The 11,653-nt window shown below is 38.0% G+C and overlaps 2 protein-coding genes across 2 annotated transcripts in view; one reads left to right on the forward strand and one right to left on the reverse strand.

Moving 5' to 3' along the window:
• cttnbp2 (cortactin binding protein 2) overlaps positions 1-2,496 on the forward strand; it is a 47,480-nt gene extending 44,984 nt beyond the window's left edge. The window contains exons 20-23 of the mRNA XM_016270047.1: positions 161-212; positions 302-422; positions 884-1,030; positions 1,307-2,496. Of these exons, the coding sequence (XP_016125533.1) occupies positions 161-212; positions 302-422; positions 884-1,030; positions 1,307-1,546 (560 nt within the window). The 3' untranslated portion in view covers positions 1,547-2,496. The remainder of the gene's footprint in view (positions 1-160; positions 213-301; positions 423-883; positions 1,031-1,306) is intronic.
• Positions 2,497-3,364: 868 nt separating this feature from the next.
• Positions 3,365-11,653, reverse strand: part of LOC107583749 (cystic fibrosis transmembrane conductance regulator-like) — a 27,717-nt gene continuing 19,428 nt past the window's right edge. Inside the window, exons 19-27 of the mRNA XM_016270048.1 lie at positions 10,718-10,868; positions 8,438-8,665; positions 7,727-7,827; positions 7,107-7,334; positions 6,080-6,235; positions 5,899-5,988; positions 4,559-4,731; positions 4,356-4,461; positions 3,365-3,577 (exon numbers count right to left, since the gene is read on the reverse strand). Coding sequence (XP_016125534.1) covers positions 3,365-3,577; positions 4,356-4,461; positions 4,559-4,731; positions 5,899-5,988; positions 6,080-6,235; positions 7,107-7,334; positions 7,727-7,827; positions 8,438-8,665; positions 10,718-10,868 — 1,446 coding nt within the window. The remainder of the gene's footprint in view (positions 3,578-4,355; positions 4,462-4,558; positions 4,732-5,898; positions 5,989-6,079; positions 6,236-7,106; positions 7,335-7,726; positions 7,828-8,437; positions 8,666-10,717; positions 10,869-11,653) is intronic.

Raw genomic sequence — 11,653 nt, forward strand, 5'->3', positions numbered from 1 at the left:
AAAGGATCTCTGGCCAATTCAAGCACTCACCCAATAACAAATGTAATTGCTTCGATTTTGCAGTATATGCAGTTCTGCTTCAGTAACAACAAGCTACTGTTGGTATTCTATTTATATTAAATTTTCTGAATAATCTATGTTTTTTATTCTTATTATAAAGGATCTCTGGCCAATTCAAGCACTCACCCAATAACAAATGTCAATCATTCAAGGTGTGTTTCTTATGTGCCCAGAACTTATGTTCGTACTACCAGCAGATGGCAGTGTTATTCAATGATTATGTACATGTATGTATTGTCAGTTCCTGCAGACTCAGTGATGGAGTTGCTGTGGGTCTGTCTCTCTGCTCTGATGATGAGACGGATCTCATCAGAGAACTCCAGACCATGTGCGCTAGCAAATCTGAGCCAGACATAAGCAAGGTAATAGACATTAATACTCACATATTCAGCTGCTCAAAAGTTTGGGGTCGTTAATTGTTTTTAAAAACTCTCTTATGCTCACAAAGGTAACATTTATTTAATCCAAAATACAGTAAATGCAGAATTTTTGTGAAATATTATTAGAGTTTAAAATAAATGTTTTCTATTTTAATATATTTAAAAATGTAATTTATTCCTGTGATGGAAAGGTGAATTTTTAGAAGCCATAACTCCGGCCTTCAGTGTCACTTGATCCTTCAGAAATCATCATAATGCTGCTTTAATCCTCTAGTCACAGATTTAGTCTGTGCAAACTCCAAAAAAAAAAAAAACACCCGCTTGAGCTTCTCTTAGAGACTTTCTGTTCAACCTACACAAACAGTCTGGCACAGTTTAGCACATGGCCTTGCAGTTTCTAGGAATTGACGAGCTGTGTTTGTTTCCTCTTTTACCTGGTACAGATTGCTCTTTTTAAAGAGGACTTCATCATGCTTCCAGACTCGATTCCACCCAGTCCTCAGAGGAGTGATGGCAAGGTCACGCAGCCCCAAACAAATCCTGTTACAACAGAGAGTGCTGTGGATATGACCCATCCTCCACCACAGAAGGCAAGCCTTTGATAAAACACCATGGCTCTGTTCCAAAGCCTACTGAGCCAACTACATAGGTAGCTGCCCTCTAAGGCAACATCCTAACTGTTATGGAGCCTCATCAATAAACAATATAGAATGCTCAATGTAAAGTGCACAAATAGAGCACCACAGTCAGGTTCCGAAAGTAAACAGCATGATTGCTGGTTTTTGTAACAAAGCACATGTATAAGGTGCATTCTCTGTTTTTGTTAAAAATACGTTTGTTTTTTGTATATTGCTGTCTGTGTAAAGATCGACGGTAGTCATGCTTCTCCTCAGCGAGTGACGAGACCCAGATCGCATCTGCCCGTCCCCAGCAGCAGAGGGGCTCAGCAGGTGAACGCCACCAGCAGCAGTTCCCTTCAGAGTCACAGCAGCAACCCTAGCAGAGCAAGGCAGCCCCCATCCCATAACAACAGCAACAACTTCTCACAAGACAACATCTGCTTCCTGGACCCCAACTGTAATGAAAACTACAGTAACCATGGATAGACACCTCCCACTGCCCTCAGTCTGTTATCAACATCTATGTTGTGAAGTTTGGTTACTGGCAGTATTTTAGTATTTGTACATGTTGTCCATACTTGTTACACTATATTACATTGTGTACTTTGGGACCATAGTTTTAATATATTCAACTGTTTAAGTAATGAAACTTTGAGGAAAAACAAGTACGATGAACTAACAGGAAGACTGCTTGAACACTTTACAATTTGCCTTTTAGGTCAAATGTTTTGGATCAAAGTAAGAGCTGGTAGTCTTTTTGCTCTTTGGTATTTGCAATCAATCGTGTTTTACGTTTAAATAAGTGAAAGGTGAGTTTTAAAAACTGTCGAAATCAGGGTTTTACCAAATATGTGTAAATAAGAACTGGGAACTTAAATGATGTATAGATTAGTGTGTGTGTGTGTGTGTGTGAGTGATATTGCGCTTGTACATTGGAGGAATATTGAAGGGAAAATGAGGTGTATATATTGTTTGTAATATTAAATTTTGGTTCATATTTTTTCACAAACTGAATGTGGCAATAAGTACCACCATTGCGAACACAGGATATTTAGTTTTTGTCCGTTAAGCCATAATTAGTATTTTCAATTACTCTCATGCGTGCTCAGTGTCTGGCTTGAACTTTGACTTTGTGAAACCCAACTATGAAATCGGAAACGGCGAGCATTATCGGTCGCTTTTCGTTTGTCTTCTATATTGAACAGTTAGGATAAACAAGTATTATTTTAAAGTCAGTATTGCTCATATGTACAGAAGAGATTCTAGTCGACCTCTGATGTTTAAATGTATTATAGTTGTCGGATGAGGTTCAGAGAGATTGTCTTGTTTCCTCCAAGCACAATAATTAAAAATGCACTATCCTAGACATCACCTCAGCGCTTGGCTTTTCTTTCTCCACACAGCTAATGCTAACATTGTGTTGGTTTGAAACCGAATCATTCAGCTGGAATCGTTTATCACCAGCTATGTTTCTGTGTCCTGTCCTCTGAAGCTTCTCACTAGAACACAAGATAAGAGTGGAATGAGGTCATTCCTGGTGACCACACAGAAAAAGAAAAAAAAACGAGAGAAGCGTAGTCTTGAAAAATATATTTGTTTCACAGAAAAGTATATATATTTACACTTTAAAATAATCAATGTTTTTGTTTGTGCCTTTCCTAATTCGATGAAACGCATACAGAAAACAGAGTAATTGTTTTGCCATTTACATGATTCATATGATCCCATTTTGCTGCACTTTCAAAGGATGCCAGATGTTGGTCACACGTTAACAATAAATTAAATGTTCAGAGAAAAATAAGAGAATACATTTGATTTGAGAGAAATCATAAAAGTTACATTATACAATTTTTACAGTGTTCAATTATTCCTGGCCTCACTGTGTCCCATTGTGAGAGGATATTGAGTACCTAGAAAAAATACATATCTTTTTCATAATAAATGTCAAATGTTCTGATGAAAGGTCATCCAATATAATGTACCATTTGGAGACCATTGTAAGCTTGATTGTTTCTGTTTGAATTCCAGTTTGAGACGCTCAGAGGCGAGTGTCTTGGATATTGTCCTCTGCCTCCTCTTGCAGTGTCTGCGTAACAGAGCTGAGTTTGGATTGAGGGCCGCGCATGCTAGAGTTCCGGCGAGGGAAGAGTTTGAGGCGCTCGGCTGGACTTATGGCCTGCTTTAGATGACTGGTCTCATTCAGCAGCTTCTGAATGGAATCGTAGGTCTTCACCTGACCCTTGTCCATCATCTGCAACAGAGATAAGAGGAGTCAAGGACAAAATGAATTCCAGTTTGAGACGCTCAGAGGCGAGTGTCTTGGATATTGTCCTCTGCCTCCTCTTGCAGTGTCTGCGTAACAGAGCTGAGTTTGGATTGAGGGCAGCGCATGCTAGAGTTCCGGCGAGGGAAGAGTTTGAGGCGCTCGGCTGGACTTATGGCCTGCTTTAGATGACTGGTCTCATTCAGCAGCTTCTGAATGGAATCGTAGGTCTTCACCTGACCCTTGTCCATCATCTGCAACAGAGATAAGAGGAGTCAAGGACAAACTGAAAAATATATTTTTACAGTAGCTCTGCTAAAGCTTTTTTTTTTTTTTTAAAGAAGTCTCTCTTATGCACACCAAGGTTACATTTATTTGATCAAAATATAGGAAAAACTGTAATATTGTGAAATATTATAACAGTTTAAAATAACTTTGCTATTTTAATATATTTTAAAATAACATTTATTCCTGTAATTAAAAAAGCTGCCTGTCTTTAGTGCCACTTTCAGAAATCATTCTATTATGCTGATTTGTTGCTCAAAAACATTTCTTATTATCAGTATTGAAAACAGTTGTGCTGCTTAGAATATTTGTTGAAACCATGATACTTTTTTTTCAGAATTCTTTGATGAATATACAGTTCAAAAGAACAGCATTATTTTGAATTAGAAATATTTTGTAACAATTTACTGTCTTTACTGTCACTTTTCAATTTAACGGATCCTCCTCGCTGAATAAAAGTATTAATTGCATTTATTTTTTACATCGTACTGACCCCAAACTTTTAAACAGTAGTGCATGTTTGCCTTTTTTGAAAACCACACATAAATTGTCCCTACTACCTGACAGAAATTTCTGAAATACAAAAATGCTCACTCAATATTTTTGCTGTTGTCGGGTGCAACTAGTGATCCTTACAGCTTTTAATTTATGTGGCCTTTTTGTCTCCAGTACAAATAACAGTAAAAATGTAAACAATAAGACATTTAAGTTGGTGTTGATGGGAGAGAGGTAAAGCAAGAGCCTTACCAAGAAAGACTGGCACTCGAGCAGCGGTTCCACTTTGTGTTCAGACAGTAATATAGTGCATGTGGAGAAAGACTGTCGTAATGTCTTCTTTAACACCTTTATTGTTCTTAAAACAAAGACAAAGCAAAGCCACCATTATTTACCATGATTTGAATTCATTGTACTTGGACTTGACAGCCAGTGGTGTTGGGAGTGGGACTCACATTGGATCAAGGTGGGCACTAGGCTCATCCAGGAGGAGGATGCGGGCTCCGCTGAGGATAGAGCGAGCCAGACAGATGAGCTGTTTGTGGCCGTTACTCAGTACATAGCCTCCGTATTCCAGCTGGAAGTCCAGTTTGTCTGGAAACTGCTCAATCACTGTCTTAAGACCGACCTTCACACATGAACACAGAAATAACTGTAAATCAAGCAAATACTTTCAGCAAATTGTCTATGTATTTTACAAGAGGAGAGCAGTACATACACAGTTCGCTAGATGATTCATAAGGATTGCTATGTCGATCATACTGGTCACTTATACTGTATATTACCTCTAGCATTCACCATATTTTAGACAATGTTCTGCCTTCACTAAATGATTTTTAATGACTAAAAATAGAAATGATATAGAATTTAAATGTTGTCATAAAAATTACACCTAAATTATAACTTAAGAACAAGGGAACAAAACAAAGTGTGTAATTTATGTGCCCGACATGACAACATTTAGAGGTTAAGCATATAATTGCTGGTTCACAAAAAAAGTCCTGGCCTTTCTCAATGGATAGCCAGATGGCCTCATGTTTCAGTCATCCAACCTACGGCAGGAATTAAGAAACGTTCAAACAGTTCAAAATAAGAAAAGCTTTTTTGAAATGGCTGACGAATAGCAGATGACCGAAACATTGCATATAAAATAATGCACTTCTTTTAGTCAAAGAAAAAAGTGGCATGTTTTGGTCAGTTTAGATTTAGTGTCTTATGACTTCTTGGAAATCCTTGATGGTGATTCTGTCATAAAATTGTTAGGTATAGAAAGTGTATAGCTAGCTAAGAAAGCTAATATTTAATTTGTACTTGAAGTTTATTGTAAATGTTTTTAATTTTTATTCATAATTTTATTTTATGTTTAATTATTCCTTTTAAGCTATTTTTATTTTTAATACATTTATAATATTTAATTTATTTTGTTTCATTTTTATAGTTTTATAGTGAATTGACTATTTGCTGTCTATACTATTTCTGGTCTTTATTATTAATATTATTTTAAATCATTTTAATTTACAAATATAATCATTTTCCAGCATAACATCGTTGGCTTAACCAATGGTTAAGCCATTGCTGTTTGAAACCCAGGTTGTTAGAAATTTGTTGTCTGAATTACGAATTACACCCTTCACCCTTAAGTGCTCAGTGGCAAATAAAGTGTTGCCATAGTCCCAGCAGTAGAGACGACGCTTTTCCAGTTTCTTTGAATTGCTCTGGAAAAAAGGGTCATGAAACCACTTGACCTCACAGTCACTGATCATTTGCTCTGGACCCCTGCAGCAAAGACACCCACCTCCTCCGTGACCCGCCACAGCTCCTCATCACTATGACAACCGTAAGGGTCTAGGTTCATGCGGAATGGTCCCGTAAAGATGAAGACTTTCTGTGGTGGTGTGGAAGGAGATATTTACAAAAATATATCATGAGAGGTTATGAAGAGAGAGGATAAAAGTTGTTCCCAGAACCGCTGTTACCTGAGGCATCACACCAAAGGCTTTCCTCCACTTCTGAAGTGGCATTTTGTTCCAGTTGACCCCGTCGATGGAGATATCACCATCTGTGTAAACCAGCTTCAAGAGAGCATTGAACAGAGAACTCTTCCCAGAACCTGTTCGGCCCAAGATACCCACCTGAAAAAGATGATCAATCTGACCTGAAATTTCACAATAAAACAAAACCAGTAAACAGATTTACATGCTATAGAAGTGCATCTTCAGCAATACATGGAACATATTCTGTTAGAAGCTTGGACAAGAAGCCAGTCTCACATGGATACATCACAGAACTCATAGAAATGAATGTGAAAAAGATATAAGGCTGATCACATGAGACTCTTTAGTTGCCCATCGCCTACATTTTTGTACAAAGGCAAAATGCAGTAACTTTGTCAAAAACCGAAATCAAGTTCCGTGACTTGGCACAATTATGCTCAGATTTTGAAAAAGATATATAGAAAATTGATTTAAAAATCAGTTTTGGTGTTGGTGTAGTTACTGCATTTCGCCTTTATAGGGCAGTACAACGCAAACATCCACAAATTAATGCTCTGGGATTGAAAATATAATTTAAACCTGGAAATAAAAATGAAGTTTTAAGATTTTGGAAAATATAAAACAAAACAAAATTTAAGACCTAAAATAAATAAGAAATATTTCCAATTCTAGATTCTATATTTCCATTTCTAGGCCACTAATCAAATCTAAAACAAATCTGAGACACTGAACTCCTAAACTCCTTTACACAAAAGGTCAAATGTGATGCAGAAAATACGTAATGTAAATATTAAGCATTTTAACTGATAATATTTGACTTTTAGACCCTACTGTTTAAAAGCATAGCATAATTCAAGCTATAGTCCATTGTAATGTCATGCTGTGAGACAACTTTTTTACAGAATGCACAATTTGATGAAAGGTTTGCATGTTAGCATTTATTTTTCTGAAACTGTGTAACACTTGCATTTTAAAGAGGAGTTTAAGCCTGGAAATTGCTTGTACGTACCCTCTGTCCACCCTCCACAGTGAAGGAGAGGTTCTTAAGGACAGCGTGACCCCCTTCTGTGTATTTGACTGTTAAATTCTGCACATCGATCTGACTGCGGTTGGGCCAGCTTGAGTCGGCCCGTGCATCGACATTCTCGATAATCAGATCTGAGTATTTGCTTTTGTCCGGTTTGGGTGTCTCAGACGGTAGGTCGATGAACTTAAAAACCCGGTCAACGGATCGCATCTGGAGGAAGAAGGATTAGAAGAGCTATGATGTAATCAAGTCCGCTGAGGTCCAAGCTGCATGTGGTTTGTTTAGTCTTTAAATGATGCTTAGCCTCTGTGTTTGTGTGTGCGAGTACAAATGCGCACACAGTTACACCATGTGGCAAAAATAAAGCGCCACTACTGTATAAATGCGTATCAGTGTGATTGTAAACTATTCTCCTGATAGGGTCATAGTGAGGGAAAACAAAACGTTCTGCACCTTGATAAGCCCCATCAGTGTTGCTCTGACTTAAAAAAAACTCACTCAGACAATATTTTCGACAGCATTACAGAACAGGAAAATTTCTGCAGTTAAGAACAACTGAAAAACATGCAGTTTTCAGGGAGTAAAACCAAAAAGGCACGTACCATTCCATCTACCGCAATGCTGGTGGCAACACACCACTGGAAGGTGCCTAGAATGAGCATTGCCAGGCATATGACGATACCAATCTCGCCCGGTTTATCCTCTGTGGAATAACGCACACACATTCACATGCACCAACAAGCAAGTATAAACATCTAGTACAAGGTTGCTCACAATGACCTCACTTCTACACTTCAAAGGCATTTTCCAAGCACTGCTCACAATTACCTCTTAATAAAACCAATTGTCTGTAAAACCCACTAGATCAAGCGTTCATTGACTTTTTGGACCCACAGAGAACCGTCAAATAAACAGTGGCATCCGCTCACAGTCGTGGAAGTCGTGGCCTAATGGTTAGAGAGTCGGCCTCGTAACCCAAAGGTTGTGGGTTTGAGTCTCGTACTGGCAGGGAATGTAGGGGGGGGGAGGGAATGTACAGCGCTCTCTCCCACCTTCAATACCACGACTGAGGTGCCCTTGAGCAAGGCACCGAACCCCCAACTGCTCCCTGGGCGCCACAGCAAAAAAATGGCTGCCCACTGCTCCGGGTGTGTGTGTGTGCGCACTTTGGATGGGATAAATGCAGATGCACTAATTCCGAGTATGGGTCACCATACTTGGCCACATATCACGCTACTTTTCACTTTTTTTCACATGCTCTCCTGTTCACTCGGTTCACTCTTGCCTAGATACAAATGGAGGAGTGCTCTTACGGTTGGTTCCTACCGCAATCCAGGCGGTCAGCGTGAAAAAGAACACAAAGATGATGTCTGAGCGGAAGAGGAACCATCGTAGGGTCGACAGGTAGAGGAACCAGGTGGCTGTGTGGGTGTTGAGGGTCTTGTGGAACAGGTTCTCGAAGTAGGCCTGCCGCTCAAAGGCCCTGATGGTCCACAAACCCTTCAGTGAGATGATGAGGTGGGAGAAAATGGGGCTACGAGCTATGATGAGAGAAGAATTGAAGATGTCAACAATGTATATTCATTTCATTTTAAATCTTCTGAAGCAATAGCTTTGTGTGACAAACAAAGCAAAAGAGTCATTCAGTGCATTCCTCCAGTGTAGCACCCACATCAAACTTCATTTTGGTCTACAGGCTGATTTTTTGATATTTTGGGGCTTGACACCACCCTTCTCTATATAAATGATAATTTATGATAATAATTTATACTTTTATTCAGCAAGGACACATTAAATAGATCAAAAGTGACAGTAAAGGTATTTACAGCACAGTATAATGCTACAAAACTATTTTATTCCAAATAAATGTTTGAATATTTGAACTGTTTGAACAAAGTTTGAACTTTCTATTCATCAAAGAATTCTGAAAAAAAATGTATCACAGTTTCAACAAAAATATTAAGCAACTGTTTTCAAATTTGACAATAATACAAATTTCTTAAGAGGAAAATCAGCATATTAGAATGATTTCTGAAGGAGGATGTGACACTGAAGACTGGAGTAATGATGCTGAAAATTCAGCTTTGCCATCACATCACATTTTAGAATGTATTACAAAAAAAAAAGTTTTACATTGGCAGAATTTTTCACAATAATATTTTTACAGTAATTTAAATCAAATAAAGGCAGCCTGGGTGAGCATAAGAGACTGTTTTCAAAACATTTTAAAAAATATTTTAACTTTTAAATGGTAATGAATGAGTATGAGTATGAAATTGAACTGACCACAGAAATTCAACACAAGTAAAAAATTCTGGGAAATTATTTGTGTGTATTTATATATATATATATATATATATATATATACAGTGGGTACGTGCAAGGAGGAATGGCAGAGGATTCCCAAATCCAGGTGTGAAAAACTTGTTGCCTCTTTCCCAAAAAGACTCATGGCTGTATTCGATCAAAAGGGTGCTTCTACTAAATACTGAGCAAAGGGTCTGAATATTTAGGACCATGTGATATTTCAGTTTTTCTTTTTTAATAAATCTGCAACAATGTCAACAATTCTGTGTTTTTCTGTCAATATGGGGTGCTGTGTGTACATTAATGAGGAAAAAAATGAACTTAAATGATTTTAGCAAATGGCTGCAATATAACAAAGAGTGAAAAATTTAAGGGGGTCTGAATACTTTCCGTACCCACTGTATATATATAACTATAAGCATCAAATTTTCGGTCAACTACTACCTTTAACTGTCAATATCAAGCATTTGTATTTTGCCATCATCTGTACCACACATTTCCAATAGCAGAAGGGGTCAGGAAAAGGAAGGAAGAAATAAATAAAAGTCCTGCCCTCTGTCCTTTGTTATGACCTCATAAACAAAATGAACTAATCCACAAGTTCAGCTACCCATGATATCATTAAATCATCACATTTTTCTCATTCACCATGGCTTTCCTTGCAACATTCCTTTCCATTTCTATAGACAAGACAATGCCTTTAGTTCCTCTTGTCTGAAAAACAATAGGGTTGCGCAGTTTTCTGGGATCCCCGCCATGAAGCTTGTTGCTCATCAGTTGTGGATGATGAGTGAATGACATCAGGATAGCAGCAGAGGAAATCCCTGGTCGGGTTTTTGCTAACCCAGTATTACAAAGTACGGAAAGCCCTAGTTGCTGTCTCGGTGGCTCTGGATAGGCTGACAGTAGGAAGATCGTTGACAATTGAGGCTAACAGGAGTTTTCTTCCTGTCTGAGTTACAGAGAGACCAACAGAAATGGGTCTGTCTAATTCAAAGATGTAATAGACCATAGATGATTGGTCGAGAAACAAAGCTCTGACCTCCCACCCATGCCGCTTCCTTTGAGATATCCTTTTCTCTTTCTGGTTGAATCATCCATCCTCTGCTCCTCCCCTGTTTTTGGACCTAGCAATGACCTCCCATCAGTGCCTTGTCTAACTGGCCTTCTCATCCCTGGCAACAAGCCACACGCCAGCACGCCGAGTGCGTCAGGAAACCCTTTGCCAACTGCACAGACGTATCTAACAACTGCATGCAAAGAATGCACACACTATCTGGCCTTACCTTCTGTCTCCAGCTGTTTAAGCTGTTGACCCGTACGGAGAAAGTACTTCCTCATCACAATGAAAATAATGGCCAGGGGAGTAGCTGCGAGGAATATGTACGGCCTCACAATGGACACCACAAGAATACATCCAACCACCACCACAGTCAACTGTTAGAAGAAAAGCAATGTTAATGTCTTTGTTCAGCTTATTTAAAAAATATATATATATTTTATTCAGTAAGGATGTATTAAACTGAGTTTTAATCCATTTAATTTGCTTCAAGAAACATTTGTGATAGATATACAAACCCGATTCCAAAAAAGTTGGGACAACTGTACAAATTGTGAATAAAAACAGAATGCAATGTGGAAGTTTCAAATTTCAATATTTTATTCAGAATACAACATAGATGACATATCAAATGTTTAAACTGAGAAAATGTATCATTTTAAGGGGAAAATAAGTTGATTTTAAATTTCATGGCATCAACACATCTCAAAAAATTGGGACAAGGCCATGTTTACCACTGTGTGGCATCCCCTCTTTTTATAACAGTCTGCAAACATCTGGGGACTGTTGCTCAAGTTTAGGAATAGGAATGTTTTCCCATTCTTGTCTAATACAGGCTTCTATTTGCTCAACTGTCTTAAGTCTTTGTCGCATCTTCCTCTTTATGATGCGCCAAATGTTTTCTGTGGGTGAAAGATCTGGGTATATACGTTTTTTCAGAATTTTTTTTTTTTCAGATTGTTTTATATACTGTATATAAAACAATCTGAAAAAAAAAAATTCTGAAAAAACGTATATACTGTATATACAGGTATACAGAATACTTTCCGTACCCACTGTATATCACAAATGTTTCTTGAGCACCAAGTCAGCATTTTAGAATTTTTTCTGAAGGATTACATGACACTGAAGACTGGAGTAATGATGCTGAAAATTCAGCTTT

This window comes from Sinocyclocheilus grahami, unplaced genomic scaffold (assembly GCF_001515645.1).
Source record: "Sinocyclocheilus grahami isolate Dianchi unplaced genomic scaffold, SAMN03320097.WGS_v1.1 scaffold55.1, whole genome shotgun sequence".
NCBI classification, from domain to species: Eukaryota; Metazoa; Chordata; class Actinopteri; order Cypriniformes; family Cyprinidae; genus Sinocyclocheilus; species Sinocyclocheilus grahami.